The 23143-nt window shown below is 50.7% G+C and overlaps 12 protein-coding genes across 12 annotated transcripts; 5 read left to right on the top strand and 7 right to left on the bottom strand.

Annotated features, from left to right (window-relative positions):
• Positions 1 to 128: 128 nt before the first annotated feature.
• N7477_007884 (uncharacterized protein) lies at positions 129 to 824 on the top strand (the record flags this gene model as incomplete). Its single annotated transcript, XM_056969547.1, has 1 exon — positions 129 to 824. One exon carries the CDS (start codon positions 129 to 131, stop codon positions 822 to 824), a length of 696 nt encoding a protein of 231 aa, XP_056819579.1.
• Positions 825 to 1508: 684 nt separating this feature from the next.
• Positions 1509 to 2171, bottom strand: N7477_007883 (succinyl-CoA ligase alpha-chain mitochondrial precursor; the record flags this gene model as incomplete). Its single annotated transcript, XM_056969546.1, has 2 exons — positions 1509 to 2030; positions 2091 to 2171. 2 exons carry the CDS (start codon positions 2169 to 2171, stop codon positions 1509 to 1511), a joined length of 603 nt encoding a protein of 200 aa, XP_056819578.1.
• Positions 2172 to 2388: 217 nt separating this feature from the next.
• Positions 2389 to 2892, bottom strand: N7477_007882 (Succinate--CoA ligase; the record flags this gene model as incomplete). The annotated part of the gene is made up of 3 exons (XM_056969545.1): positions 2389 to 2579; positions 2629 to 2657; positions 2729 to 2892. 3 exons carry the CDS (start codon positions 2890 to 2892, stop codon positions 2389 to 2391), a joined length of 384 nt encoding a protein of 127 aa, XP_056819577.1.
• Positions 2893 to 3173: 281 nt separating this feature from the next.
• Positions 3174 to 4950, top strand: N7477_007881 (Elongator subunit ELP3; the record flags this gene model as incomplete). Its single annotated transcript, XM_056969544.1, is given in 3 exon segments — positions 3174 to 3471; positions 3525 to 4363; positions 4381 to 4950. 3 exon segments carry the CDS (start codon positions 3174 to 3176, stop codon positions 4948 to 4950), a joined length of 1707 nt encoding a protein of 568 aa, XP_056819576.1.
• Positions 4951 to 5488: 538 nt separating this feature from the next.
• On the bottom strand, positions 5489 to 7208 carry N7477_007880 (uncharacterized protein; the record flags this gene model as incomplete). The annotated part of the gene is made up of 6 exons (XM_056969543.1): positions 5489 to 5566; positions 5649 to 5816; positions 5975 to 6251; positions 6393 to 6657; positions 6708 to 6894; positions 7035 to 7208. The coding sequence occupies 6 exons, from the start codon at positions 7206 to 7208 to the stop codon at positions 5489 to 5491; spliced, it is 1149 nt and encodes a 382-aa protein (XP_056819575.1).
• A 299-nt stretch (positions 7209 to 7507) lies between these two features.
• Positions 7508 to 8463, top strand: N7477_007879 (uncharacterized protein; the record flags this gene model as incomplete). The annotated part of the gene is made up of 2 exons (XM_056969542.1): positions 7508 to 7852; positions 7909 to 8463. 2 exons carry the CDS (start codon positions 7508 to 7510, stop codon positions 8461 to 8463), a joined length of 900 nt encoding a protein of 299 aa, XP_056819574.1.
• A 119-nt stretch (positions 8464 to 8582) lies between these two features.
• Positions 8583 to 9047, bottom strand: N7477_007878 (RidA family protein; the record flags this gene model as incomplete). Its single annotated transcript, XM_056969541.1, has 2 exons — positions 8583 to 8875; positions 8936 to 9047. The coding sequence occupies 2 exons, from the start codon at positions 9045 to 9047 to the stop codon at positions 8583 to 8585; spliced, it is 405 nt and encodes a 134-aa protein (XP_056819573.1).
• A 5067-nt stretch (positions 9048 to 14114) lies between these two features.
• N7477_007877 (uncharacterized protein) lies at positions 14115 to 15884 on the top strand (the record flags this gene model as incomplete). Its single annotated transcript, XM_056969540.1, has 4 exons — positions 14115 to 14393; positions 14460 to 14700; positions 14755 to 14823; positions 14875 to 15884. The coding sequence occupies 4 exons, from the start codon at positions 14115 to 14117 to the stop codon at positions 15882 to 15884; spliced, it is 1599 nt and encodes a 532-aa protein (XP_056819572.1).
• Positions 15885 to 16300: 416 nt separating this feature from the next.
• Positions 16301 to 18055, top strand: N7477_007876 (DUF890 domain protein; the record flags this gene model as incomplete). Its single annotated transcript, XM_056969539.1, has 10 exons — positions 16301 to 16380; positions 16429 to 16476; positions 16527 to 16602; positions 16656 to 16666; positions 16712 to 16810; positions 16864 to 16937; positions 16993 to 17122; positions 17178 to 17268; positions 17320 to 17523; positions 17630 to 18055. 10 exons carry the CDS (start codon positions 16301 to 16303, stop codon positions 18053 to 18055), a joined length of 1239 nt encoding a protein of 412 aa, XP_056819571.1.
• Positions 18056 to 18174: 119 nt separating this feature from the next.
• N7477_007875 (uncharacterized protein) lies at positions 18175 to 20960 on the bottom strand (the record flags this gene model as incomplete). The annotated part of the gene is made up of 2 exons (XM_056969538.1): positions 18175 to 20835; positions 20889 to 20960. 2 exons carry the CDS (start codon positions 20958 to 20960, stop codon positions 18175 to 18177), a joined length of 2733 nt encoding a protein of 910 aa, XP_056819570.1.
• A 256-nt stretch (positions 20961 to 21216) lies between these two features.
• N7477_007874 (uncharacterized protein) lies at positions 21217 to 21879 on the bottom strand (the record flags this gene model as incomplete). The annotated part of the gene is made up of 1 exon (XM_056969537.1): positions 21217 to 21879. The coding sequence occupies one exon, from the start codon at positions 21877 to 21879 to the stop codon at positions 21217 to 21219; it is 663 nt and encodes a 220-aa protein (XP_056819569.1).
• A 49-nt stretch (positions 21880 to 21928) lies between these two features.
• N7477_007873 (glycoside hydrolase family 5 protein) lies at positions 21929 to 22635 on the bottom strand (the record flags this gene model as incomplete). Its single annotated transcript, XM_056969536.1, has 2 exons — positions 21929 to 22267; positions 22372 to 22635. The coding sequence occupies 2 exons, from the start codon at positions 22633 to 22635 to the stop codon at positions 21929 to 21931; spliced, it is 603 nt and encodes a 200-aa protein (XP_056819568.1).
• Positions 22636 to 23143: the final 508 nt, after the last annotated feature.

Below are 23143 nucleotides of genomic sequence, written 5' to 3'. Positions count from 1 at the left end.
AAGGTGACTCATCCGAAGCGGCCCCCATTGGAATCATTAGAAGGCTTATGATTCCCTCAAACAACCTCAAACCTCAAAACGGCTTCTTCAACCCCCGCCGATCTCTATCCTCCAACCATTAATCGAAAATGTCACCTTCCCTCGACTTGAACCGCCCTACGGCTCTCCTCCTAATTGACAACCAATCCGCCTTCTGCCACTCAGAAACAGTATCCCACTGGGGTACATCACGCTCCAATCCACTCTACGAGGTGAACATTCGAGCTCTCATCACCGCATTTCGAGCCGCGCGCTCAAGCTCCAAGCAATCACTAGAAATCATCCATGTGTTCCACTCCTCAGTCACACCAGGATCCCCACTGCATCCACTTCACCCAACACAGGGAATCCGTCCTTTAGACTTCGCCGTCCCGGCATCAGATGGGTCAGAGCCCGTATTTTGGAAGAGCGTCAACTCTTCATTCATTGGCACGAAGCTCGAAGAGCATCTACGGGAGCAAGGGATCCGGCAGTTGATTATTGCGGGGTTGACTACTGATCATTGCGTTTCTACAACGACTCGGATGGCGGCGAATTTGGGAGTCGTGGATCGAGTAGTTGGAGATGGACCTGTCAAGATATATGCTGATGGGACGCATGAAAAGGATGTGAAGGTTGATAAGGGGAGGATTGTGCTTGTGTCGGATGCCACGGCGACTTTTGAAAAGGGCGGTATTGATGCGGAGACGGTTCACAAGGTTTCGGTTGCTAGTCTTGATGGCGAGTTTGCGGATGTCCTTGGGACTGAGGAGGTTGTGAAGGCTTTGCGGAAGGTGGCTCATTGACTTGTAGACATGATTCTAGTTGAAGTATGTACTTGTGGACAGGAGGGTTGATCGGTTTTCACTACCTCGCGCCTTGGCAATATGCACTGTGACAAAGGAGATTTGCGATAGATTAAACGTCTAGGGAAAGACCTTGGGTTAGATTAATAGGAGAAGAGCTACTCTATCTGATGCCACTGAGGGTTGATAGTTGTGTTTACAAGCTATACACATTTCGGAACTTACAGGTCGGTGAACTGGGTCCCGGAACAGACAATAATCTGGTTTATTCTCAAAATATAATGGCTCTATCATTTCGAAGTTCACCGCTGCTATCAAATTTGAAAGCACGTTCTTAGTACGTCATGACCGGCTAGCTACTTTGGAACGAACATCAAAAGAGACGGGCAGATGCATAAAGTGGATGTAAGCGGTTTAGGGGTCGAGAATACGGAAATAGTGTGATATTGGAGTAAAAGCAATCATGAAGGACTAGCCATGGAGTAAACAAGACCGAAGATTACTCTACGCAATGGACATTGAATTAAAGTAAAAGTTACACGAAACTGATTACTTCAAGGGTCTCTAACACAAAGGAGAAAAAGAATACAGGAGCGGCATAAGTAGATGAACCGCGATCACCATCTGATAGACAGTGGATATATCTCAGAACCAAAGAACCAGGTCACCAAGGAGCATGAAACTTCAAGAAAACAGTTGCTTCCCTTTAGACAAGGTCACGCTTGACGAATTCAGCAAGCAGAGCCTTGCCGAGGAGGCAGGGCTGCGCTCGACAATGACACCAGCATCCTGGAGAGCGGCGATCTTGGAGTCGGCACCACCCTTACCACCGCTGACGATGGCACCAGCGTGGCCCATGCGGCGGCCGGGAGGAGCGGAGATACCGGCAATGAAGGAAACGGCGGGCTTGTTGTGGATGTTGTTGGCCTTGAAGAACTCGGCGGCGTCCTCCTCGGCGGAACCACCGATCTCACCGATCATGATGATACCGTCGGTCTCGGGGTCCTCAAGGAAGATCTTCAGGCAATCGATGAAGTTGGTACCGGAGAAGGGGTCACCACCAATACCGACAACAAGGGACTGACCGAGGCCAGCCTGGGTGGTCTGGTTGACGGCTTCGTAGGTGAGGGTACCGGAGCGGGAGACGATACCAACGCGGCCGCGCTTGTGAATGAAGCCGGGCATGATACCGATCTTGCATTGACCCTATAAAAGCGAGAAACATGAGTATATGCCGTTGCGCAATCACTGAGTTTTGTCACTTACGGGGGCGATGATGCCGGGGCAGTTCGGGCCAACAAGACGGGTCTTGTTCTGGGTCTTCAGCATGTCGGTGATGCGGACCATGTCTATAAACGCTTCATTAACTTTTGTTTGACGCGAAGGGGATGGATTAGCTCGTACCGTGCTGGGGAATACCCTCAGTGATACTATGACGCGAACCACATGTTAGTCGAACCCTTTTTTTAGGGAGTGTAGCTCTAGAGATAGGGACACCAACCAAACAACCAGGGGCATCTCAGCGGCAATGGCCTCCTCGATACCGGCGGCAGCAAGAGGGGGACTAATCCACATTAGCTTTGTCTTCTTTCAACATGAGGAATTCTGAAACAGCGAAGCCATACGGGACGAAGATAGCGGAAGCAGTAGCACCGGTCTCCTTGCGGGCCTCGGAGACGTTGGCGAAGACGGGGAGGTCAAGATGCATCTGACCAGCCTTCTTGGGGTTGGTACCACCAACGACATTAGTGCCTGCTGTTTGTGAGTTGGTGTCCTTTTGCGATCGCGATGAGAGAATAGGTACCGTAGGCGATAGCCTGCTCGGCGTGGAAACTGGTCAAGAGCTACACGTCAGCAATTTGCGCTGCATGGAATCGAGCGGATTGCACGTCAAGATGACTTACGTTCCCTGCTTTCCGGTGAAACCCTGGAACAGAACACGGGTATCCTTGTTGATCCGCAGGTTGTTCACGGTCTCGGCATAAGGCGAGTTGGCCTTAGAGGTCACCGAGCGCTTGCCAGCGACATTGCGGACGGCCGAGAAGGTGTTACGGCGGAAGGCCTGCATGACTGCGATATGGAGGAGAGAGGAGAGGAGAGGGTGAAATGAGATTGACTCGGGGATGGAGTTGGAGCAAGGGAATCGGGATGCGCGCCCGGGAGTTTTCGTTCGGGAACAAATCCTTTTACTTAAGCGGATCCGAGTTGAGTTCGGGTCGCAAACCTCGGCCACCAACATTTTTCTATCTAATCGCCTCAACCCCACTACGTCTTCAGAGCTTCTGTCCTCTATCTGTATTTGTGATCTTTGTGATCTCTTACCGCCACCGTGCGGTGATTTTTTTCGCCATGGCTACCATGACCGTGACGATGCCGTCAAAGTCGGCCAAGAAGAACTCCAAGCAGCTGCCAGAGAATGAGCGGTATCTACGGGCCTGCTCCGATATTGCGAATGCGCTCATTCAGGACTGGGAGTCTCAAAAGGATCCTTCGCAGCCCCGGAAGGACATCAACTTGAACCAGCTGCGGGGCAAAGTTTCGAAGAAGCACAGTTTGGCGACCCTGCCGCCACTGACAGCCATCATTGCTGCTGTGCCCGAACACTACAAGAAATACATTCTACCAAAGTTGATTGCGAAGCCGATCCGTATGTCAAGGCTATATGGAGCTGTTTGGACGCCGAGCTAACTCGTTGTACAGGAACCTCCTCTGGTATCGCCGTCGTAGCCGTGATGTGCAAACCCCACCGTTGCCCTCATATCGCATATACCGGAAATATCTGTGTCTACTGTCCTGGCGGCCCTGACTCTGATTTCGAGTACTCGACGCAATCTTATACTGGATACGAACCGACATCGATGCGCGCGATTCGCGCTCGCTACGATCCGTTCGAGCAGGCGCGAGGACGTGTGGATCAGATCAAGTCACTGGGTCACAGTGTAGACAAGGTCGAATACATCATTATGGGTGGAACTTTCATGTCATTGCCTGAGGATTATCGGGACCAATTCATTTCCCAACTGCACAACGCGCTGAGTGGATACCAGACGGACAACGTGGACGAAGCCGTTCAGGCTGGTGAAATGAGCAACGTCAAATGCGTCGGTATCACAATCGAGACACGGCCGGATTACTGTTTGGACCAACACCTGGACAGCATGCTTCGGTATGGATGCACGCGTCTGGAGATCGGTGTGCAAAGTCTGTACGAGGACGTGGCCCGCGACACCAACCGTGGCCACACCGTCAAGGCCGTGGCCGAGACCTTCAAACTCGCCAAGGACGCCGGTTTCAAGGTTGTCAGCCATATGATGCCCGATTTGCCGAACGTGGGCATGGAGCGTGATCTGTTCCAATTCCAAGAATACTTTGAGAACCCTGATTTCCGTACCGACGGTCTGAAGATTTATCCCACCCTTGTCATTCGAGGCACAGGGCTCTACGAGCTGTGGCGAACCGGCCGCTATAAGAATTACACCCCCCAACGCCCTCGTCGACCTCGTCGCTCGTATCTTGGCACTGATCCCCCCCGTGGACCCGTATCTACCGTGTCCAGCGTGATATCCCGATGCCCCTCGTCACCTCCGGCGTTGAAAACGGCAATCTGCGCGAGCTGGCCTTGGCTCGTATGAAGGACTTTGGAACCACTTGTCGCGACGTCCGCACCCGAGAAGTCGGTATCAACGAAGTGAAGAACAAGATTCGCCCTTCGCAAGTCGAGCTAATCCGCCGTGACTACACCGCCAACGGCGGTTGGGAGACCTTCCTAGCATACGAAGACCCGAAGCAGGATATCCTCATTGGTCTGCTCCGTCTGCGCAAGTGCAGCGATACTCACACTTTCCGCCCCGAGTTCACCGGCCAGCAGACCAGTATTGTCCGCGAGCTCCACGTCTACGGATCTGCGGTGCCGCTTCACGGCCGTGATGCTCGCAAGTTCCAGCACCGAGGTTTCGGTACACTTCTGATGGAGGAGGCAGAGCGCATTGCGCGCGAAGAGCACGGAAGTACTAAAATCAGCGTGATTTCAGGTGTTGGAGTGCGCAGCTACTACGCGCGCCTCGGGTATACTCTGGACGGACCCTACATGTCCAAGATGCTGGACCCGTACGCAGATGAAGAGTGAACCAAAAATATACCCGTGGTTTTGATTATTTGCATGCATAGGCGTTGGACTACAAAAATGGGGCTTTTCAATAACGAACAATGATGAAATGTCTATACTCGGTCTCGAGTTGAGCGAAAGGCCATCCGTGGATGATAGAATCGTACATAAAAAAAAAAAGGCATAGTCGGCCATAATTCCGAGCGGTCTATGTACATATCGTGCAAGAAGGTAATGTGTGCTCTAGCAAAGGGGAGACCGGGATACCAGCTCCGAGGCCATCCATGGATAGAGACTGCATTCCTGGCTCGAGATACCGACGGACTCCGAGTCCACCCCAAATTGACAAAGCAGTTTGTAAAGCATGGTGAGATGTCCGGATAGGTTGGAACTGTCAATCCGTTTCAAGATTGGATCTGTATCTTTCCCGCCCTCTCAGACCCTGGCATTCATGTTCACCGAAGATAGACCGAAAAAACGTAAGACCCAATGATTGCAAATCGACTTAACGACCGTTGAAGACACCGAATAAGATAAAGTTGTAGATTTTTGGATTGGTTTAGCGGAGTGATATGGCACCGCCCCTGCGGTCTACTATGTGAAGGTAGGCCTGGAAACCGCAGAAGACGAAGAAACCCTATTGTTTGGAAAACGGTGTTGTCAGCAGTGGTCCGCTTCTCCTGAGTGAGTGGCATTCGGTGTGTTGGATGGTGACATACAGCGTAGACGAGCACCGCGATGTAGATGGAGGCAGCAACTGCAGGACCATCCTCGGGTTCTCCTTCTGAGCCAGTATAGGCGTGATTATTACTCTGAGGAAGGAAATAAATCGTTAGCGTCTCCTCCTCTTGAAGATCCAACTGAGCAATGCGATGGGGCGCATTGTGCTGATGAAGCGGACTGGGAGCGGGCAAACGTACGCCAAAGAGTGTTCCAAGGACGGAGAGAATGACAATAGCGAAGACTGAGATAACGACACTGTCAAGGAATATAGGTTAGATCATGCAGCCTGAGCGACCAGGCCTTCTCGGGTGGTAGAGCCTACCAGGACCAGGCATTCAATGCCGACACTATGGGCTTCATCCTGGCGGTCGGGAGCGAGAATCGATTCGAGATAGAAATGACAATGGAGGAGGAGGCGCTGAGAATACTCAGACTTCGTAGATTGAAACACAAGGACACCCAAAGACGCGGGGAGATCGCAGACGATGAGAAGCGAGGAAGACACGGAGGTTGGCGGGCGGAGCTCACATCCAGCGCCTAAGCCGCTTTCGGTCATGCGCCAGCCAACGACATGTCTCGGCCTTGGAACTTCGCCGGCTCTATAGAATATCGAAAATCAAAATATGGACTGGGTTCTTGATCTGACTTCTGTCTATTTATATGATCATTTTTATCGTTGCGATAGTATTGATGGGATATCCAGTCCAGTCCAGTCTCATCCTTAATGAGACTTATTCCACTCAACGCATTCGTCAAACGTCACTCCAGAGCCACCGAAGATATCTAGAGCGCTGCCAATAGTCAGATCGACTTTGCCCTTGCTGCTAGTGTGCACCTTTTCCAGATCTTGAAGATGGCGAGCTCCACCAGCATACGTAATGGGGATGGTGCACCACTCGGCCAGTTTTGACACCAACTCCTCGTCCACACCCTGCTGCAGGCCTTCCACGTCGGCAGCGTGAATCAAGAATTCGGAGCAGTAAGGCTCCAAAAGAGCAATGGATTCTGCCAAGTGTTATTGACCAAGGCCCTGCATCATCTCAAGTAAGACAAACCTTGATTGATCTCCATCTCTGTAATAGTTTGCCAGCGGTCCATTGCCACAAACCATGTGTTATCTTTTCTGCGGCAACTCAAGTCTAAAACCAGCTTGGACTTATCGCCACCAAGAGCCGCGAGGACTGACTCGAGCCGTTCAAGGGAGAATTTGCCTGACGGAAAGAGGAATGAAGTGATGATCACCTAGTGTCCCGCGTTCCACAGGAATTGCATCAGCGTCATTGTTGGACAGTATGACGGATAAATCCAGATCAGGATTATACAGGTCTGTTGGGCAAATAATGGTGCCAAAGCAGGAATTGATCGCATGGTAGGGAGCTCACCTTCTCGGCGCCCTGGTCGATCCAATATTGCGCATTTTGATCGGTAATTCCCCCAGCCACTTGCAAGCCACCGGGCCATGTTCGCAAGGCTTCTTGGGCGGCTTCGTCATTTCCCGGTCCAAGTTTCACAACATGCCCCCCCACGTAGGTCGTTCTTTTGATAGAGTCCCGCATAGTGGCTCGCGGGGAACTTGGAGACGTAGTTGGTCTTCAGATCTGCGGCAACGCTGCTGAGAGTGCCACCCACAATCTGCTTGACTTGCCCGAGTGGAGGTCTATACAAGGCCGGAATTTAGTCATTTTTCGTGTCAATTGGGAGACTGGAAGCCGAATGAGTCGCGCCGCTATGTCGAGGGGCTTATCGGTGTTATCGCACGTGATCTGGAGCTCGGTCGAAAAAAAAACCTTCGGGGCAGGTCGCGCGGTAAGGAAACGGCAATTTTGCGAGTGAAATTTGAGAAATGGCACCCAGCATGGTCGGCAAGCGCAAGAGAGACACGGCCGTCGTGTCGCGATCTAAGAAAACAGTCAAAGCCAGTCCCTCGCCACCTCCGGCGGACGATGCGCAAGACGTCTTTCGCAAGTACTTTGAGGCACAGTTTGCGCCTCTGGATTTGCCGGATAAACCCTCTACTACCAAGTCCAAAGCTGAGGAGGAAATGGAGGAAGATGATGAGAGTGAGGCATCAGAGATGGACGAGCAGTGGGACGGGGTCTCGGACGGCGAAACCGACGAGGATATTGTGGAAGTGGTAGAACACACGGACACCCGAGCTACAAATGACAGATTGGACAAGCAAGCATACAAAGCTTTCATGGTGAGTAAACTTCTGCAACTCCTTTAAGTCTTGATGTTGACGTGTATATCTCACAGAGCGCGAAACCACCATCTTTAGAAAGCAAGACGACAAAATCAAACGCAAAGGCAGATCAGAAAGACGAATCCGATGACGAGAAAGACGCTGATAACCTGAAACACGATCTCGCATTGCAGCGACTACTCCGAGAATCTCACCTACTCGAGTCGTCCTCAGACCTGGCACCCACGGGCAAGAATCGCCTCAAAGCTCTGGACCTTCGCATGCAATCTCTGGGCGCCAAGGACTCCTTGTACAAACAAAAAATGCCCGATGCCCACCGGCGAGGAATCAATGCCAAGGCTGCATCCAAGGACGAGAAGCGACGACGAGAGGCGAAGGAGAACGGCATTATCCTCGAAAAACCTGCCAAAGTCACCAAACCGTCCAACAATGGCCGACGGGATCGTGGCATTGGCGGATCATCCATTGGAAAATTCTCCGGGGGTACGTTGAGTTTGAGCAAAGACGATTTGCACAAAATGCAAAGCTCAAGAGGACGATCATCTCGAGGAGGCCGTGGAGGTCGTGGTGGCCGTGGAGGAAGAGGAAGAGGCGGCAGAGGCCGTTAGAGTTCATCTTGCACATATTGAAGAATGCTTTTTTTTATTTGGTCCTGTGCCAGGACTTATCCATATACCTAGCTTCTAGCGGCTCATTCACGAATACATGCCATATACCCCAATCCCACTCAAGGATCATGGGCCACCACTTCAATTTCTACCTTCATATCCTCCTCCCCAAGCCGTGGCACTCCAACACATGTCCAGATAGGCTGGTGATTCGGCATGTAGCGCTTGAAATTGCGCACCATTGCGGCGAGAGCCTCATCATTGATCGGGACGTGGTATGAGTTCACCCGGAACACTTGCTCCCAGCCCTTGCCACCGGCATCCTTCAGGTTCAATTCGACATTGGCAAAGGCTTGGTCGATTTGGGCATTGATATCTTGATGGAACACTCCAGTCGTAGGGTCCCAGCCGCCTGCGAACATGTCAGTGACCTATACTGTAAATGGTCCAGCGATGGTGATGTAGAGTTTACCTTGACCGGCGCATTCGATGCGGTCGCCAATGCGGACGGCTTGGCTGTACCAGAAGTCACGTTTCTGCTTTTGGCCGAGGCCTTCGTAGCTGTAGTACTGCAAGTGTGACATCTTTGCCAACTAGGATCGGCTTTGGTCGAGAGGTATATTGCTTCTTTCCAAGTACCGTGTGCGATAGAAATCTTGGGTTGAATTCTTGTCTTATGATCGAACGACTAGTCGGTAATGAGACAAGCAGTGAAGGCTCAGACAGAGAGGAAAGAGTGATCTCGGTGGTTTCCAGTACTGTTCATTTATCGCTGAAGGCCGTAGCGGAATATATTTTCCGGGCAGTTCACCACCATGCATCATGACATTGAGCTAGCAGATGTTCTCAAAAGTTTAATCCCATCGCAAAGAATCACCAATTGAGTGTATGACGAACTGTGTAGATACTACTCATGAACTGTTTATCAATTGAGTCAATTGACGATATCCAAGTGAATCCACTGTGATAGGAGAATATAGATGATTAAGAACATGTCATTGGTTTGTTCTCCTGCACTTACTAAACCTCCTCATTGAAGCCAAGACAGCCAGTACTCACGGAAATCTACTGAGTATCGCGCAGTTGCGATTATAGACTTTTTCAATTAGCCCCCTCCAGACAGTCTGCTGGGCATCAAGCGGGCATGCGATTATCCAGAAAACGTTCCCATCTTGCCAAGCAACCACTAGAGCACCTCCCGCTATATATTGCAGCCACATCCAGCGCCACCAGCCATGGCAGCGGTTTCATGTGCGTTCCTACGAGGTTCTCATTTGGGCTGACAACAAGTAATTTGTACATCGAGAGGCTTGGCATATACTGTTCCGAGGAATTATCGTGCTACGAACGCCGATCGGTCGCGTTCTTCACGGTCGCAGTCGATTGGGTCCCTGGACTTTCTCGGCGCCAGGGATTCTCGGTCCGGACATGCATGTTGTACATCGCCTCCACTTGCCGAATCGCAAAATCTTCCACTCTGTTCATAAGAATGTTGTGTCGCGGGATTTCATCCCGGTGCTGCTTCCGATGACACGGGCAGCTATGGTGTTCTGGGGTTCGGGAGCACAGGAACCAACAAAATCTTGGAAAGAGTTCAGGATAGACTTCGTCTGTATGCGTGGAACATCGCGATGGACCCACGATGTTGCAAGCGCATACAGTATCGCGTGCTGGCGGAAAAGGTAGGTAGGTGGTCGGGTTTATCGAAGAGGCATCTTGACGGAGCCCGATGCATCGCCAAGTGCTGAGATTCGGCTGCATTTATCATCCTGCATTAGTCTTCAGCATTAAGGTCGGTCTGATTCTACCGATTAGATAAGATTCCTTGATATCAGGTACTTGTGGACCTTCAGCTGCTCTCAGATAATCTAACCCGGTGGGCGAAACTGGTTCATTTCGTTGGGCTAGAACCGGGTGCGTCACTGAAGTCCAGCCCGGGTCCTTGGCTGCTTGGCTGCTTGGCGAGGGCCGTTATTGTGTACTCGACTCCACAGGGTCCCAGAGCTCCGTTTTTGGAAATGGGGAGCTGATAGGCACATGTTGAATATAAGGGTTCCATCGATTTCGAATGCTGATCAGAGGATTTTCAGGAGTCCTGCTGGGCCATGCGGTAATGTGAATCTTATCCATGCTTGATCCATTGATCGCACTGGAAATAATGGTCCGAATCACACCATCGTCCGGTCCACCCTCGTGTGGCATTGAGAACGATCAGAGGCCCTCCGACGACCTTACGGGGTCTCCGGCCAAGAAGTCTGAGATTTGCGGAAACGGTTCCGCGACGCTGCAGGATCCACTGGTTGGAAGAGTTCCTTCACTTTCTGGTTATACTCCGTTGTATCAGTCGCCTGTGCCAAGACCCTGTGGTGCTAATACTGAATTTTGAGTTGATGACTTTCCCCCGCCTGGATAAGTAACGTACCGTCTTTCCTTACTGTCCTCATCTAAGCAATATGCGAGCATGCTTAGGTGCCTCGCATGAGCAAAATAAATCGAGATCGGCGACTGGGGATTTTAGGGACACGTACACCATGTGAAGGAGGCATGCTAGGGATTGCCTTTGCGAGTGTTCTTCTTGACATTCCCCGTTGCCGCTCGGAGTTTTTGTTTCTCGCTGCCCCTACGCTGCATGAGCTCCAAGGGGATTGAGAACGTCAAAATCTCGATCATCGCGTTCCGACCCAAGGGGGGGCTGTGCAAGCCGTACTAGATCTGCAAAGCGCCTGGCCAGTGCGTCTTTGAAACAATGAAACAAACCATTTAGGGGTCGACATCATGTCTAATCGTCGATATTTTGCTCTTATTTTTGTTTTTCTCTTTTTCTTTCCCCCCCCTCCGTGCTTCTCTCTCTCTCTCTCATTAAGACTTGACATAGAGTAGGTATAGCCAAGTTGATTCAATTATGGGGACGGTTTTGCTTTGAAGATCCCAAGTCATCAAGAGTTCAAGACCATCCGTTCGCTAAGATCCACCATGACTTAAAGTACTGACAGGTCGTTTTGAAATAGTGATGCCCAATGCCTAATGCTAGGTCATACCCCCCAACTCCTTGAATATGCAGCCGAGACACCAAAGCTAGAATCAGAGAAAGTGTTCAGGGCAGATCATTCACGCGCCAGAGTGTTTTCTGACTAACTGACGGCTGATAGATAAAGGAAGAGCTATTTGCCTCGGAGAAATTAAGAGCTGCAGTTTGTGCAAGTCAAATTGTCAGTCTCACCGTCGACGACTGCAGCTCTTCTGGAGGTTGAGCATGATTGTGAATAATGGAATCGGAATTATACCTTTTTCGCAGGCAAGTACACGGTAACAGAGTTCAATCGCATGAGATTGAACCATAGACTCGGACTGAGATGATATGTGAACCCCATGGACTGCCATGAATGGGAATACAACCGGATGAGTTGCGAAAAACAACGTAGGCAAAGCCCCATTTGTGCGAGGGCATCCACCTTTCATAGACCCGCTGAGCATCAGTGGATCCTTCGAGAACATGTGCAGGGTAATTTTCCTTTCCAGGCATTCATAGAGTCAACTATGACCATGTGTGACGGTGGTTCAAGCGAACATTAGCAAATCCTAAAAACGTTTTCATGCATCTCAGCCAACACTGTAACCCCGCCAAGGGAAGTTCCGGACCGAATGACGATTACAAATGGAGATGATTGGGTTTTAAGTATGGTTGCCGACATTGAAGCCGGTGCAAAGAGGCTATCAGTATGCAGTGAAGAAGAGGGGGTTGCACTCGACTACCCGAGTCGATCCTTCGAATCCTCCGACGCTATGGGAGCGATAGCCAAGCACCCTGGACGCCGGAGAGGACCCTGGTCATGGTCGGTGAAGACGTGCTTTCGGCTGAAAGTAAAGATACGGCGAGATAACAGACATTGGTTAGCCAAGAGTAAGCCAGATGCAGCCCCACCCTGTCCTGCCAGCTCAAGGTAATTACAGAAGACAATCGAAGATGGGGAGAACAAAGCAGGCCGGCCGAGCCTCGCTGTCCGATCAATGGACCCCAGCGATCACTTTCTTGTGTTTCGTGATGAGTGCTGTGGTACAGACTCATTGTTCCAAGGCCCATGGGTGGAGATTATAGTTCCGAGGGACTACAGGACCAAGATGCAGCAGCGGCCGCTAAAGTAGAGAGGACTAGCCCAACGAAACCTCCGCGGGAGCCTCGGGTGCTGAGAGAAGGCAGAAGGGGCTCAGTACGAAGCCGGCGGGTCATGATCGGCAGCCGAAGATTGGCACCATTGCGCTTGGTCTTCACAGCGGCCGTTCGATTGTGTCGATCATAGCTGCCTAGCGTGAACTTTGGCCTGAGCTGGTAAAGACACATTCCAGTCCCCTTCCAGCTCCACCCTATAATGTCTAAACTCGATATTAATCCAGATGCATTGGTCACATTAGCTTGCGGGTACATCTTCGCACGCTTATCGGGCCCTAGAATGTATCATCATTGGACTAGCAATTCCTAGTCCCCCTTTCCTGCCTCCCGATTGGGTTCTGGATCTGTGTGCCCAAGCAAGGGCAACTTTCCCCTAAACAAAACAAACCGCCAAGATACTCCCTACTCCCTACTCAGGGGAGTGTCTACGTAATGAGCTGGCGCAACAGACATGTTTATTTCCCCTGAGACACAAATTCTTTCCGCGGCACCGCCATTGAGGATGATGAAGCTTGGCATTTGCTTGACAGCTCGGGATCAACTTGCTCGGAAGGGTGACAACCCTGTCGTCGGTGGCTGCTTCGCCATGTGCAAATGCCATCACTTGCCAAGCCTTGGCTTCATGTCTGTTGATTGGGTCTTCCATCTTTTGCGACGCTTTAATCATGCAGTCTCAAGTTTGCAAAGTATCGCGATCCCTGGGAGAAGAAAGGAAAGTGCCCGAACCAGACAACATTCAACTCCAAAAGAACCTAGGCGTTTCTGTTTCGTAAAGCTTTCTGAGAAACTTGATTGCGTAGTGCACATGCTATGTAGATCATACATGATTTAATTGGCGATACGTGGGAACGCGTGTGCTTGCCCTACGAGGAATCTGCTGCGTCCATAACGGGTAATGGCATTTGAGAAACTACGAAACCTGTCAGGTCCTCGGGCCATTCCTGCAGTACATCCCAGTATAGCTGATTAAAGAACAATAACAGTGTGATACCGTTGAGATGAACGCCAGAGATCTCAGTAATTGGGGCTTGGAGCAATGCGTAAGCTAGTTCCCAGAATGGCCGGAGTTTGTGAAACAATTGGATGGGTAGGCATTCAGCCTAGAATTTCTATGCCGCAGGTCGGGATCCATCTATCGCCCTGTGAGCGACACCCGTCTTACCGTCTTTGTCCGATCCTTGCCACAGACTACTGCTAAGGGGACGGGGGAGGAGTGGTCCCTTGGCTGAAATCCACAGTGGAGCACATGGCCCTGACTCTCCTCAGATGCATGGGTCCGTTTTGATATTTGGGATCGGTGCTATCAGGGGCCTAACGTCGGACTACAAAAGGGCCCGATCAATTCCAAGAATCCAACAATCAGAGCTCGAAAGTTTTGTCTAGGACAGCTGGCTTAAGCTTAAGCTTCCATTTCTTGTCTATATCTTTCGGGGCTGTCCATTTATGCACTTTTAGTTCAATATCTTAGATATTTTGCTTCATCATGTCCCAAATTACATCCCCAGGGTCTCTCAAGGTTGCCGCAGTCACCGAGAGATCTTGCGATTCCAGCCCTAGCCTTTCACCAACAGATGAAAAGGACCTCGCGACACCATCTTCTGCCTCCTCTATCAACCTCGAAAGCCAAATCCCAAAGCCACCACCCTACCATGTCTTCACTCGATCCCGAAAATTGCAGATGGTGTGCATTGTCTCGCTTGCAGCCATCTTTTCTCCGCTATCCTCTAATATCTACTTCCCCGCGTTGGGTGTCATCTCAAAGGTGAGTCAACATTTATACTGACTTGACCATGTCTCTTGCACGCCGGGTCAACTGACCACAAAATAGGACTTGGGTGTCTCCATGTCACTTACCACATTGACTGTTACAATATACATGATTGTTCAAGGGCTTGCTCCTAGTTTCTGGGGCTCTTTCTCCGACACTATTGGCCGTCGCGGTATTTTCATTGGTACTTTCCTTGTCTATATAATTGCCAATATTGCGCTGGCCGTATCCACAAACTATGGAGAGCTTATGGCTTTCCGTGCGCTACAAGCGGCTGGTAGCTCGGCAACTATTTCAATCGGTATGCACCCGCCCTGACCATTGACTCCCTTGAGGCATTTACTGACCGGCACAGGTGCTGGCGTGATTGGTGACATCACCACATCAGCCGAACGAGGAAGTTTAGTGGGCATTTTTGGCGGAGGTAAGTCCTTATACTCTCGATCTGACTTAATCATACTGACGGAAATGAAAGTACGCATGCTTGGCCAGGGTATTGATCCCGTGTTTGGTGGAATGCTGTCTCAATACCTGGGCTATAGATCCATTTTCTGGTTCCTGACCATCCTGTCCGGCTTCAGTCTGATTTCTATTCTGATCTTCCTACCCGAAACCCTCCGAACCGTCGCTGGCAATGGCACTGTCCCATTGCACGGGTTTTACAAGCCATGGATCTACTGTATTACCGGTCAAAAAGAGGCCCAAGAAGACTCAATTCCCACTATTACAAAGAAGAAGGTGACTTGGAAGACTGTCTTTGCCCCTCTTGGCTTCCTCGTCGAAAAGGATGTCTTCATCACCTTGTTCTTCGGCGCCATTGTGTACACTGTCTGGTCGATGGTGACCTCCTCCACATCCGATCTTTTTGAGACCCGCTATGGACTCAACTCTCTAGAAGTCGGCCTGACCTTCCTAGGCAACGGCTTCGGCTGCATGTCTGGATCCTACTCCATCGGCTATCTGATGGACTACAATCACAGACGCACTGAACGCGAATACTGCATGCGCAACAACATACCCCTTGAAACTCGTATCTCCTCCAAATCTCACCCCGACTTCCCCATCGAGTACGCTCGTATGCGCAACACCTGGTGGATCACAGCCGTGTTCATTGTGTGCACCGCCCTCTATGGTTTCTCCTTAGATACCCACCTTGCCGTCCCAGTCATCCTCCAATACATCATCGCCTACTGCGCCACCGCCATCTTCACAATCAATAGCGCTTTGGTGATCGACTTGTACCCCGGCGCTAGTGCCAGCGCGACGGCAGTCAACAACCTGATGCGCTGCGAGATCGGAGCCGCCGGTGTTGCAGCCGTCCAACCCATTATCGACGCCATCACAGCCGAGTATACATTCCTTCTCCTTGCAGGCATCACTCTCGTCATGGTCCCTCTTCTCATGGTCGAGATGCGCTGGGGTGCCGGATGGCGCATGGAGCGAACAGAGCGACTCAAACGCAAAGAGCAGTCGCAGTCCGCGTAAGCGGAGACGCGGATAAAAAGTGATTTTGAAGCAGCATTTCATCATTCATACACATGATCTTCCCCTTCAATAGGATGATGAGGGTATTAAAGGGCATTTTTGGAGTATACATGGGACATAAAGCCCTTGACGACTTTATGACTTGAACTTGGCGATTTTTCTCGGCACATTTTTTATTTCGCTTCTACTTTTTATACTTGGCGGTTTATCTTTTATCACTTTTTCGCGCTGTACATAGACGTCATGTTGGCTTTTGCTCTAGCTTTTGAATACATGGACTCAGGGCCTGAAGAATCATGTGACTGCGCTGCCGTAGTTTACGGGATCTACCTTCCCGTCGATCTTCACTTTGTCAACATCCAAGAGATCACGTCAAACGTCTTTGGAATCAGCTTTGCTCTCAAAATCAATCAACAATGGAAACTGCACGGAGTCTTTACAGGAATGGGGTCGACTTTGCTGCCCTTTCGTTACAGTCGCCAGAGTTCGCGAAGCAGTGAGTACTCTAAATCTGACGTAGATTTGGAAACTGATAATTCTTTAGTCTCAAATCAAATGGTCAGTTGGACTTCAACGATCCAGCATCCGTGAGGTAAGATAAATATAGTACTTTGACTCAAGCCCAACCTGATGATATCACAGAGCGTTGACCATCACTTTGCTGAAACAAGACTTTCGTTTGAACGTTGAATTGCCTGAAGATCGATTATGTCCACCGGTATGCTCAATACTTGCTATTTACTTGGAACAGATTACTGACAGGCATTGAAGGTCCCTAACAGGTGCGAAAAGCCCCTTGCAATTTACTTCACATGCTAACAGTTTAGACTGAACTACATCCTCTGGTTGCAAGACCTTCTGGATTCAACAGCAGGCACGATCAAAGAAGGATACGATCCTGACCGAGAAGTAATCGGTCTTGATGTGTATGATTGTTGTTCCCCCTTTTGGAAAATAGAACAATGATTCATGATTTTAGTGGAACTGGGTGTTGCAGCATCTACCCTTTGCTAGGATGCAGAATTCGACCTCGATGGAGGTTCCTTGCGACAGGTACAATCTCAAAAAAATTGGAAAGAATTTAGTCCTAGTGCTGATTTTTTGTCAGAAATCGATGAGAAAAACGCCCGCACGGCTGAACATAATGTGAAGCTCAACGAACTCGACTCACGAATTCGCATCGTGAGAACTGACCCCCGAGGCCCTTTATTCCCTCTCGACAAGTTTGATCTGAAGAGGTCAGTCTTTGTCCAGCCTATCGGTCTTTGGATCATTTGTTCAACTTGAGTCCAGAACCGATTTCACAATGTGCAATCCACCATTCTACGCATCCCAAAAAGAAATGATACAATCGGCAGAAGCCAAATCCGAGAAACCATCGCAGGTACCTATCTTTCTCGAGTTCCTAAAATCAAAGAAAACTGACATTCCGCAGACGTGCACAGGCGCAGACGTGGAAATGGTCACATCAGGAGGCGAGGTAGCTTTCGTGACACGCATGATCGAAGAAAGCATGCAACTACGCACCCGAGTACAGTGGTACACATCCATGCTGGGGAAACTGAGCAGCGTTGCGGCCCTTGTCGAGACCTTGACAAAAAACAATAATCACAACTATGCCGTCGCAGAGCTTGTGCAGGTAAGACGAAGCGGTGGGCTCTTGCTTGGTCGTGGGATGTACTACACCCGAAGATGGTGCGTTTTCTCATCCTCACCTAGGAATCGAGACTTATCTTTTCTTTCAGAGCGTCGCCCGGGGTATTCCGGGATTCCCAAAGCACCTTCTTCCCTTTCCGAGTGATTATACCTTCACTCTTCCGCCAAAGACATCCGTCGACACTGCTAGCGCTACTTTAAACAGCGAGCTGGACTCGCTACCATGGTACTGGGACTGGGACAAGATTCTCAGCGCTGGAGTGGGATACACCTCGGAGAATGTCTGGTCTCGACAAGCACGTCGTAAGATGAAGCTTTCTGGACAGGAAGGCATAGATATAAAGACTGTCCCAGCGGAGGCAGCGCTTGGAGTCCGTGTTCAGTTGACACTCGGCCATAGAAACACTCCCGAAACACAAGGGCAAGTACAAGTCTTGATACGCTGGATCCAGGGAACGGATAGCGTATTATTTGAGAGCTTTTGCGGGATGCTGAAGAGGAAGATGCAGGCATAAAATGGTGCATGCTGAACACCAAGGACCTTGTCCAATCAGAATCACATACTTGCAACAAATGCAAAGAAATTCAGAGGTCATAAAATGCCATAATCGGTTTATTTTATATGTATACTGCTCTAGTTACCAGTGACTTCACTCTGAAGTGTCTTCAGACGAGTCCATCCCACGGAATCTTCCCAGAAATCCTTGCCCTTGCCGAGGATTCCGCGGACGGCACTCCGGGCCTTGAAGCGCCAGTCACTAGCGACCAGCTCAAGCTCCTTATCTCCATCGACTTGCTGGTTCTCACGATCCATGGGGCCGAACTTGGCATATCCCTCGCGCACAAGTTTCTCGGTAGAGCGAACAATTTCTAACCAAGGCTTCTCATCACCCATTTGGAACGCGCCCTGGGCATTATTCGCGACAGTCGCTCGCCAAGATTTCTCATGCGCCTCCAGAGCAGCAGCAGGCCGTTGTCGGAATACCTCGACTCGCGAGACGACGAGCCACAGTGCAGCGGAGTGCGTGATCAGAGGGACAACGTGGTCGTCAATTAGGGAGAGGATCTGACCGGGAATAGTACCCGAGCGAATAACGCGGCCAGAGTCGGACTCGACGAAGAGGGAATTGTAGTCGAAGGCTGTGCAGAGGAAGTCGACAAGCATAGCGAGAATAGGACCGTCAACGCACTTCTCGCCCTTCTTCGCGCCAAGAAGTTCGATGATCCGCTTCTGAGCTGTGATCACGTCGCGGAAGGGTGTCGAGGGCGAGGGAATCGAAGCGGCGACTGTGAGCACATTATCCCAGATGCGGGCGTTGCTGTGCTTAAGTTGCGCGGCGCGGAGGAGGGCGGATAGGGCTTCACGCTTGCGCTTGTGGGGGTCGACGTCTGGGTTATTTTCGTCGACTTCTACGTCCGGGGTGGAATCTGGCGCGGATGAACGTAGCATAGAGGCTGCTAGATTACTCCATGCCTCGCCATCGGTGTCATCTAGTTGCACGCAGCGAGTGAAAGAATCGGTGGAGTCTTTCCAGTGCTCAAGCTCAAGTTGGACACAGCCAAGAGCGAACCAAGCGCTGTGGTTGAGACGGCTGATGGTTAGACTCTTGCGGTAGGCATCTTCGGCCTGCAGCAGATCAGGTGGTGTGAGAGCAAGGTAATGACGGGCGAGAGAGCGTTGGGCGCGAGCATATCGGTTCCCTGAGATTTCCCAGGCGCGTTCATACATCTTCTCGTTTTTCTCGATATCTCCCAAGATGCAGAACAGGCGTGGCGCATCTGCTGGCAAAGCTGCAGGTGACCGCTCGGGGCCATCAAATTGCTCATTCTCGTCATCTTCGTCCGGGCCTGTCGCTTCGTAAAGTTGGCGGCGCACAATGCTTTTAGCTTTGGCTTCATTCTCAGTTGCGGCGTAGCACAGAGCAGCCTCAGCCCACATGTGAAGTCTTTCGTAAATTTCAAGCGCGGTACGGAGACCGCCCAGCTCGACCCAGCGCTTGGCCAGCTCGGACTCGAGGTTCCACCGAGTCGAGAAGTTCATGAGCCAGATATATTCCAATCGATCAGAGGCGGAGGCAGACTCGGATTTCTCGGGGCGAGGTAAGAAAGTAGTGGGCTCAGCTGAAGGCTGCTGTGCAGCGGTGTCATCTGTCGCTGTGTCCGCAATGACCTGATCAACGAGGGCCTGCATTTGCAACACAGATCTCTCGACAGTTCGCGATCGGAAGCCCTCCACACGACTACGTACTAACAAAGCCTGTGTATAAATTTGCCAGTTTGAGCTGCCACCCTCGAGAACTCGAGTGGCGTATGGTTGTGTCTCCTCCCGCGTCAGACCGTTCTCAGGCGCAGTATTGGTAATAGCGGATGCCATCGCTAGCAAGATGGCCGAATCCACGGGGTTAAGAATAGGCTGGTCATTAGGGTCGATCGACTGCAGGGTGGGAGAAAGTTCGTCTTGGACATTTGTAGCTTTGCTCTCGGTGAAAGAGATTGCTTCAAGCAGGGTATCATCGTCGAGATCCACGTTCTTAGGACCCGAAGCATCTGCGGACTTGGGAGTTTCGTCCGCACTCTTGGCCAGAACTACCAATTGACTAGTATCGCGCTCCTGGAACTTCGTGCGCTTACCCATCTGACCCGTCAAAGCAAATTCAAAATTCCGGACCTGGCATGCCTGATCGAGATCCGCTCGTGCCTTCACATCAAATCCGTGGTGGGTGTTGATAATTGCGCGCTCCAATAAGAAACGCCCTTTTTCATCAGGAGTCAAATCCGCCTTGTTCAAAGCTTCCACGTCCTTGTAGATGGAATCCTGCAATGTGCTTGTGACTTCGGAGAGCATCTTCTGGTGAAGGAAGTTGACACGCATTCTAGCCGTCTTCGCAACAACCGAGTCGTCGGTGCTTGCATCAACAAGCAGAGCCTTGGCGACTGAGAAAAGTTCCGAGTTGGGTGTGAGCTTGTAGGCGGCCTCACCATCAACGGTGAGATCACGAATGACCTTCGCCCGCACAGCACCGAGGACCTTGACATCGCTTCGGAGAGCAGTCGGAAGCACAGTCTCCGCTGAGCTGAAAACCAGCGGAGGTCCAGTGACGTTTGACTGCAGGAAACTGAACAATGCTGCCAGACCAATGTGCAGGATTTGCGATTGTGTTTGCTTGACAGTCAAGCCGTCGCCCGGCGATTCAAGGATGGCGCGAGCGTTCTCGGCGACAAAGGTGGTATATGAAGTATCGGCACTGGCGATCTTTGCGATGGCCTCGCTGTCGGAATCGTGGCCCAGGACTCTCTTGGCCAGGGCAGTTCGAAGATGGGGACGATGCTCTTGGAGATCAAGCGGACAGGGTCATATCGGTCCTTGAGGGGAGCATCAAAGACGCTGTTCAGCGTTTCAGGGATGGAAGGGTCGGCCATGTCGACAGTGCTTGTCGAACCGTTCCTCGCCAAAACCTCGAGTCCTTGAACGTCAAAAGTGCGCGAAACCCCGCGATCTTTTTCGGTTTTTCTGCTTATCGATAGTGTGTGGATAGTGAATCGTGCGTGCGATTATTGTTTCCCATGCAGTTTGTTCCCGAAGTGAATATTATTGCCACGTCCGTTTACTACCCCTCTATTTCTCGTAGACACTAGATTTGTAATGCGTTCGAATCCTCACGACCTTGATCGAAGTCTATTGAGTCAAATGTGCATGCGCCTTCAGAATCTCATTCAAGCCGTCGCGCTGCACACACTTGTCAAAATGAAAGCTCTTCGCCAGCTCCTCCAGCTCCGTCTCATCCATGCCTTCAAAAAAACCCGCAAATTCGTCCACAAACGAAGCAGCCAAAAAGGTATTAAAGACGTTACGCATGACATGCATCTCCGTATTCCATGATGTGGGGTAAGTATCCTTAGCCGTGGGGCTGGCAGAATCAATCCAATCAACTAGAGGCTTGAGTGCAGCTTCCGGCTCAGCAGCAGGACGACGCCCCCATTTATCAAGCCAGAAGTCCCTCTTCTTGTTCAGGAACGGTTGGATCGTTTTGTTCCATCGACTTTCTGGGTCAGTATAAATCATACCCTGTAAACCAATGTCCTTGTACACCCAAATCGACCAGTGGATTTTGTATTTGTCGTAGATGCGAAGTTGTTCGCCTAGGAGATTGTATCGCTCTTGGTTAACCGTCGCAGCATCCGTATCAATGGCCGGATCAGCGTAGACGGGTCCGAACTCGCCATTCCACACCGGCGTACCCTTTTCGCTCATGAATTGCGCTTTTCGAAGATACGACCGCTCGAGATGCTGCTTTTGTTCCGGCGTGCCTGTATACCTATCTCCAGTAGGGAATCCCATCGACTAATTAAAGAGAATTAGAGAGTCAAAGATATGCAGAGCTCTTGGATCAAGATGGACCTACTGCATAGTCGTGCATGGCGTATACGCAATTTGATAAGACTTTCTCGAATCCTTTCCACTCCATCGCAAAGGTATTCCCATCGAGCCACAAGATATGATCCGAGTCAATTGCGCGAATAGCTTTTTCGATACGGGTATAGAAGGCTGGAAGGCGGACGTGTTCCGGATCGCAGGGTTCATTAAGTGGATTGTACCCAGCAACCCAGGGATTGTGCTTGTATCGCGCAGCAATCTGCTCCCAGAGCCATACAGTCCGGTCCTGATGATCCTTGTAATCCCAGAAGGCGGCATAGCTGGTCGGATTATCCGAGTGCCAGTCCGGATTCTGACCTCCGGGCACGGCATGCATGTCCAAGATCGTATAGATGCCATGTGCAGCACACTGTCAATCATTAGCAAAGACGATCGGCCCAGAGAAACGAAACGAACCAGATCAATGACCCGGTCCAGATGCTTGAAACCCGTCTCCTTCAGTACGCGTGGGTTCATATCATCCTCAAAGTGACGGTAGTTGAACGGTAGTCGCAGACAGTTGAGGCCCAGACTCGCAAAGAACTTCGCGTCTGCCTCTGTGAAGAAGTTCTCCAACCATTTATCGAAGAAGAATTCGTATTTTTGCGGTCCAAGGACCCTGCGCATAGCAGCTCGGTGCTGAGATTCGTGACCGGGGAAACCCGTGATGAAGTTCTCCATGCTGTGGCTGTCAGCATGGCAAAACATGATTGAACTTGAATCACTCCGCTTACTTCATCCATCCTCCAAGAGCTGTTCCCCGAAGAATGACACGATCATTTTTCTCGTCGACAACTGTGTCTGCTTTGACGCGTAGAATACCAGTGGCCATGGTTGCGAGATTATAGATCTGTCGATCTTGGTGCAAGGCGGAAGATATCGCTGGAATGATGGTCCCGGGGTTGCTCACGGGGTATAAATAGGTTCCCCGGCTCCAAAGAAAAGAACAAGGACCAAACGCGGGGAATAGGTACAATTGCCTTGGCAAAGTATTGAACTGGTCTGGTCGAGTGCATAGAGCCACCTGAAAGCGTAGGACCGGCTAATTTCACCATGGCATTTAGCCTGTACTAGCACCAGAAAAAGCCACGAACCACACAGCAGGTGTACAGAGATGTGTCTGTTCATAAATACAACACATGGCAATAAACATCAGGTAAGGCCACCCGGGTATTCGTATAATACAAAT

Source organism: Penicillium maclennaniae, assembly GCF_028827695.1.
Source record: "Penicillium maclennaniae strain IBT 15551 chromosome Unknown utg000007l:1.0-4884863.0:1.0-4888362.0, whole genome shotgun sequence".
Taxonomy (NCBI): Eukaryota; Fungi; Ascomycota; class Eurotiomycetes; order Eurotiales; family Aspergillaceae; genus Penicillium; species Penicillium maclennaniae.
This window is presented reverse-complemented; position numbering and strand designations above follow the sequence as displayed.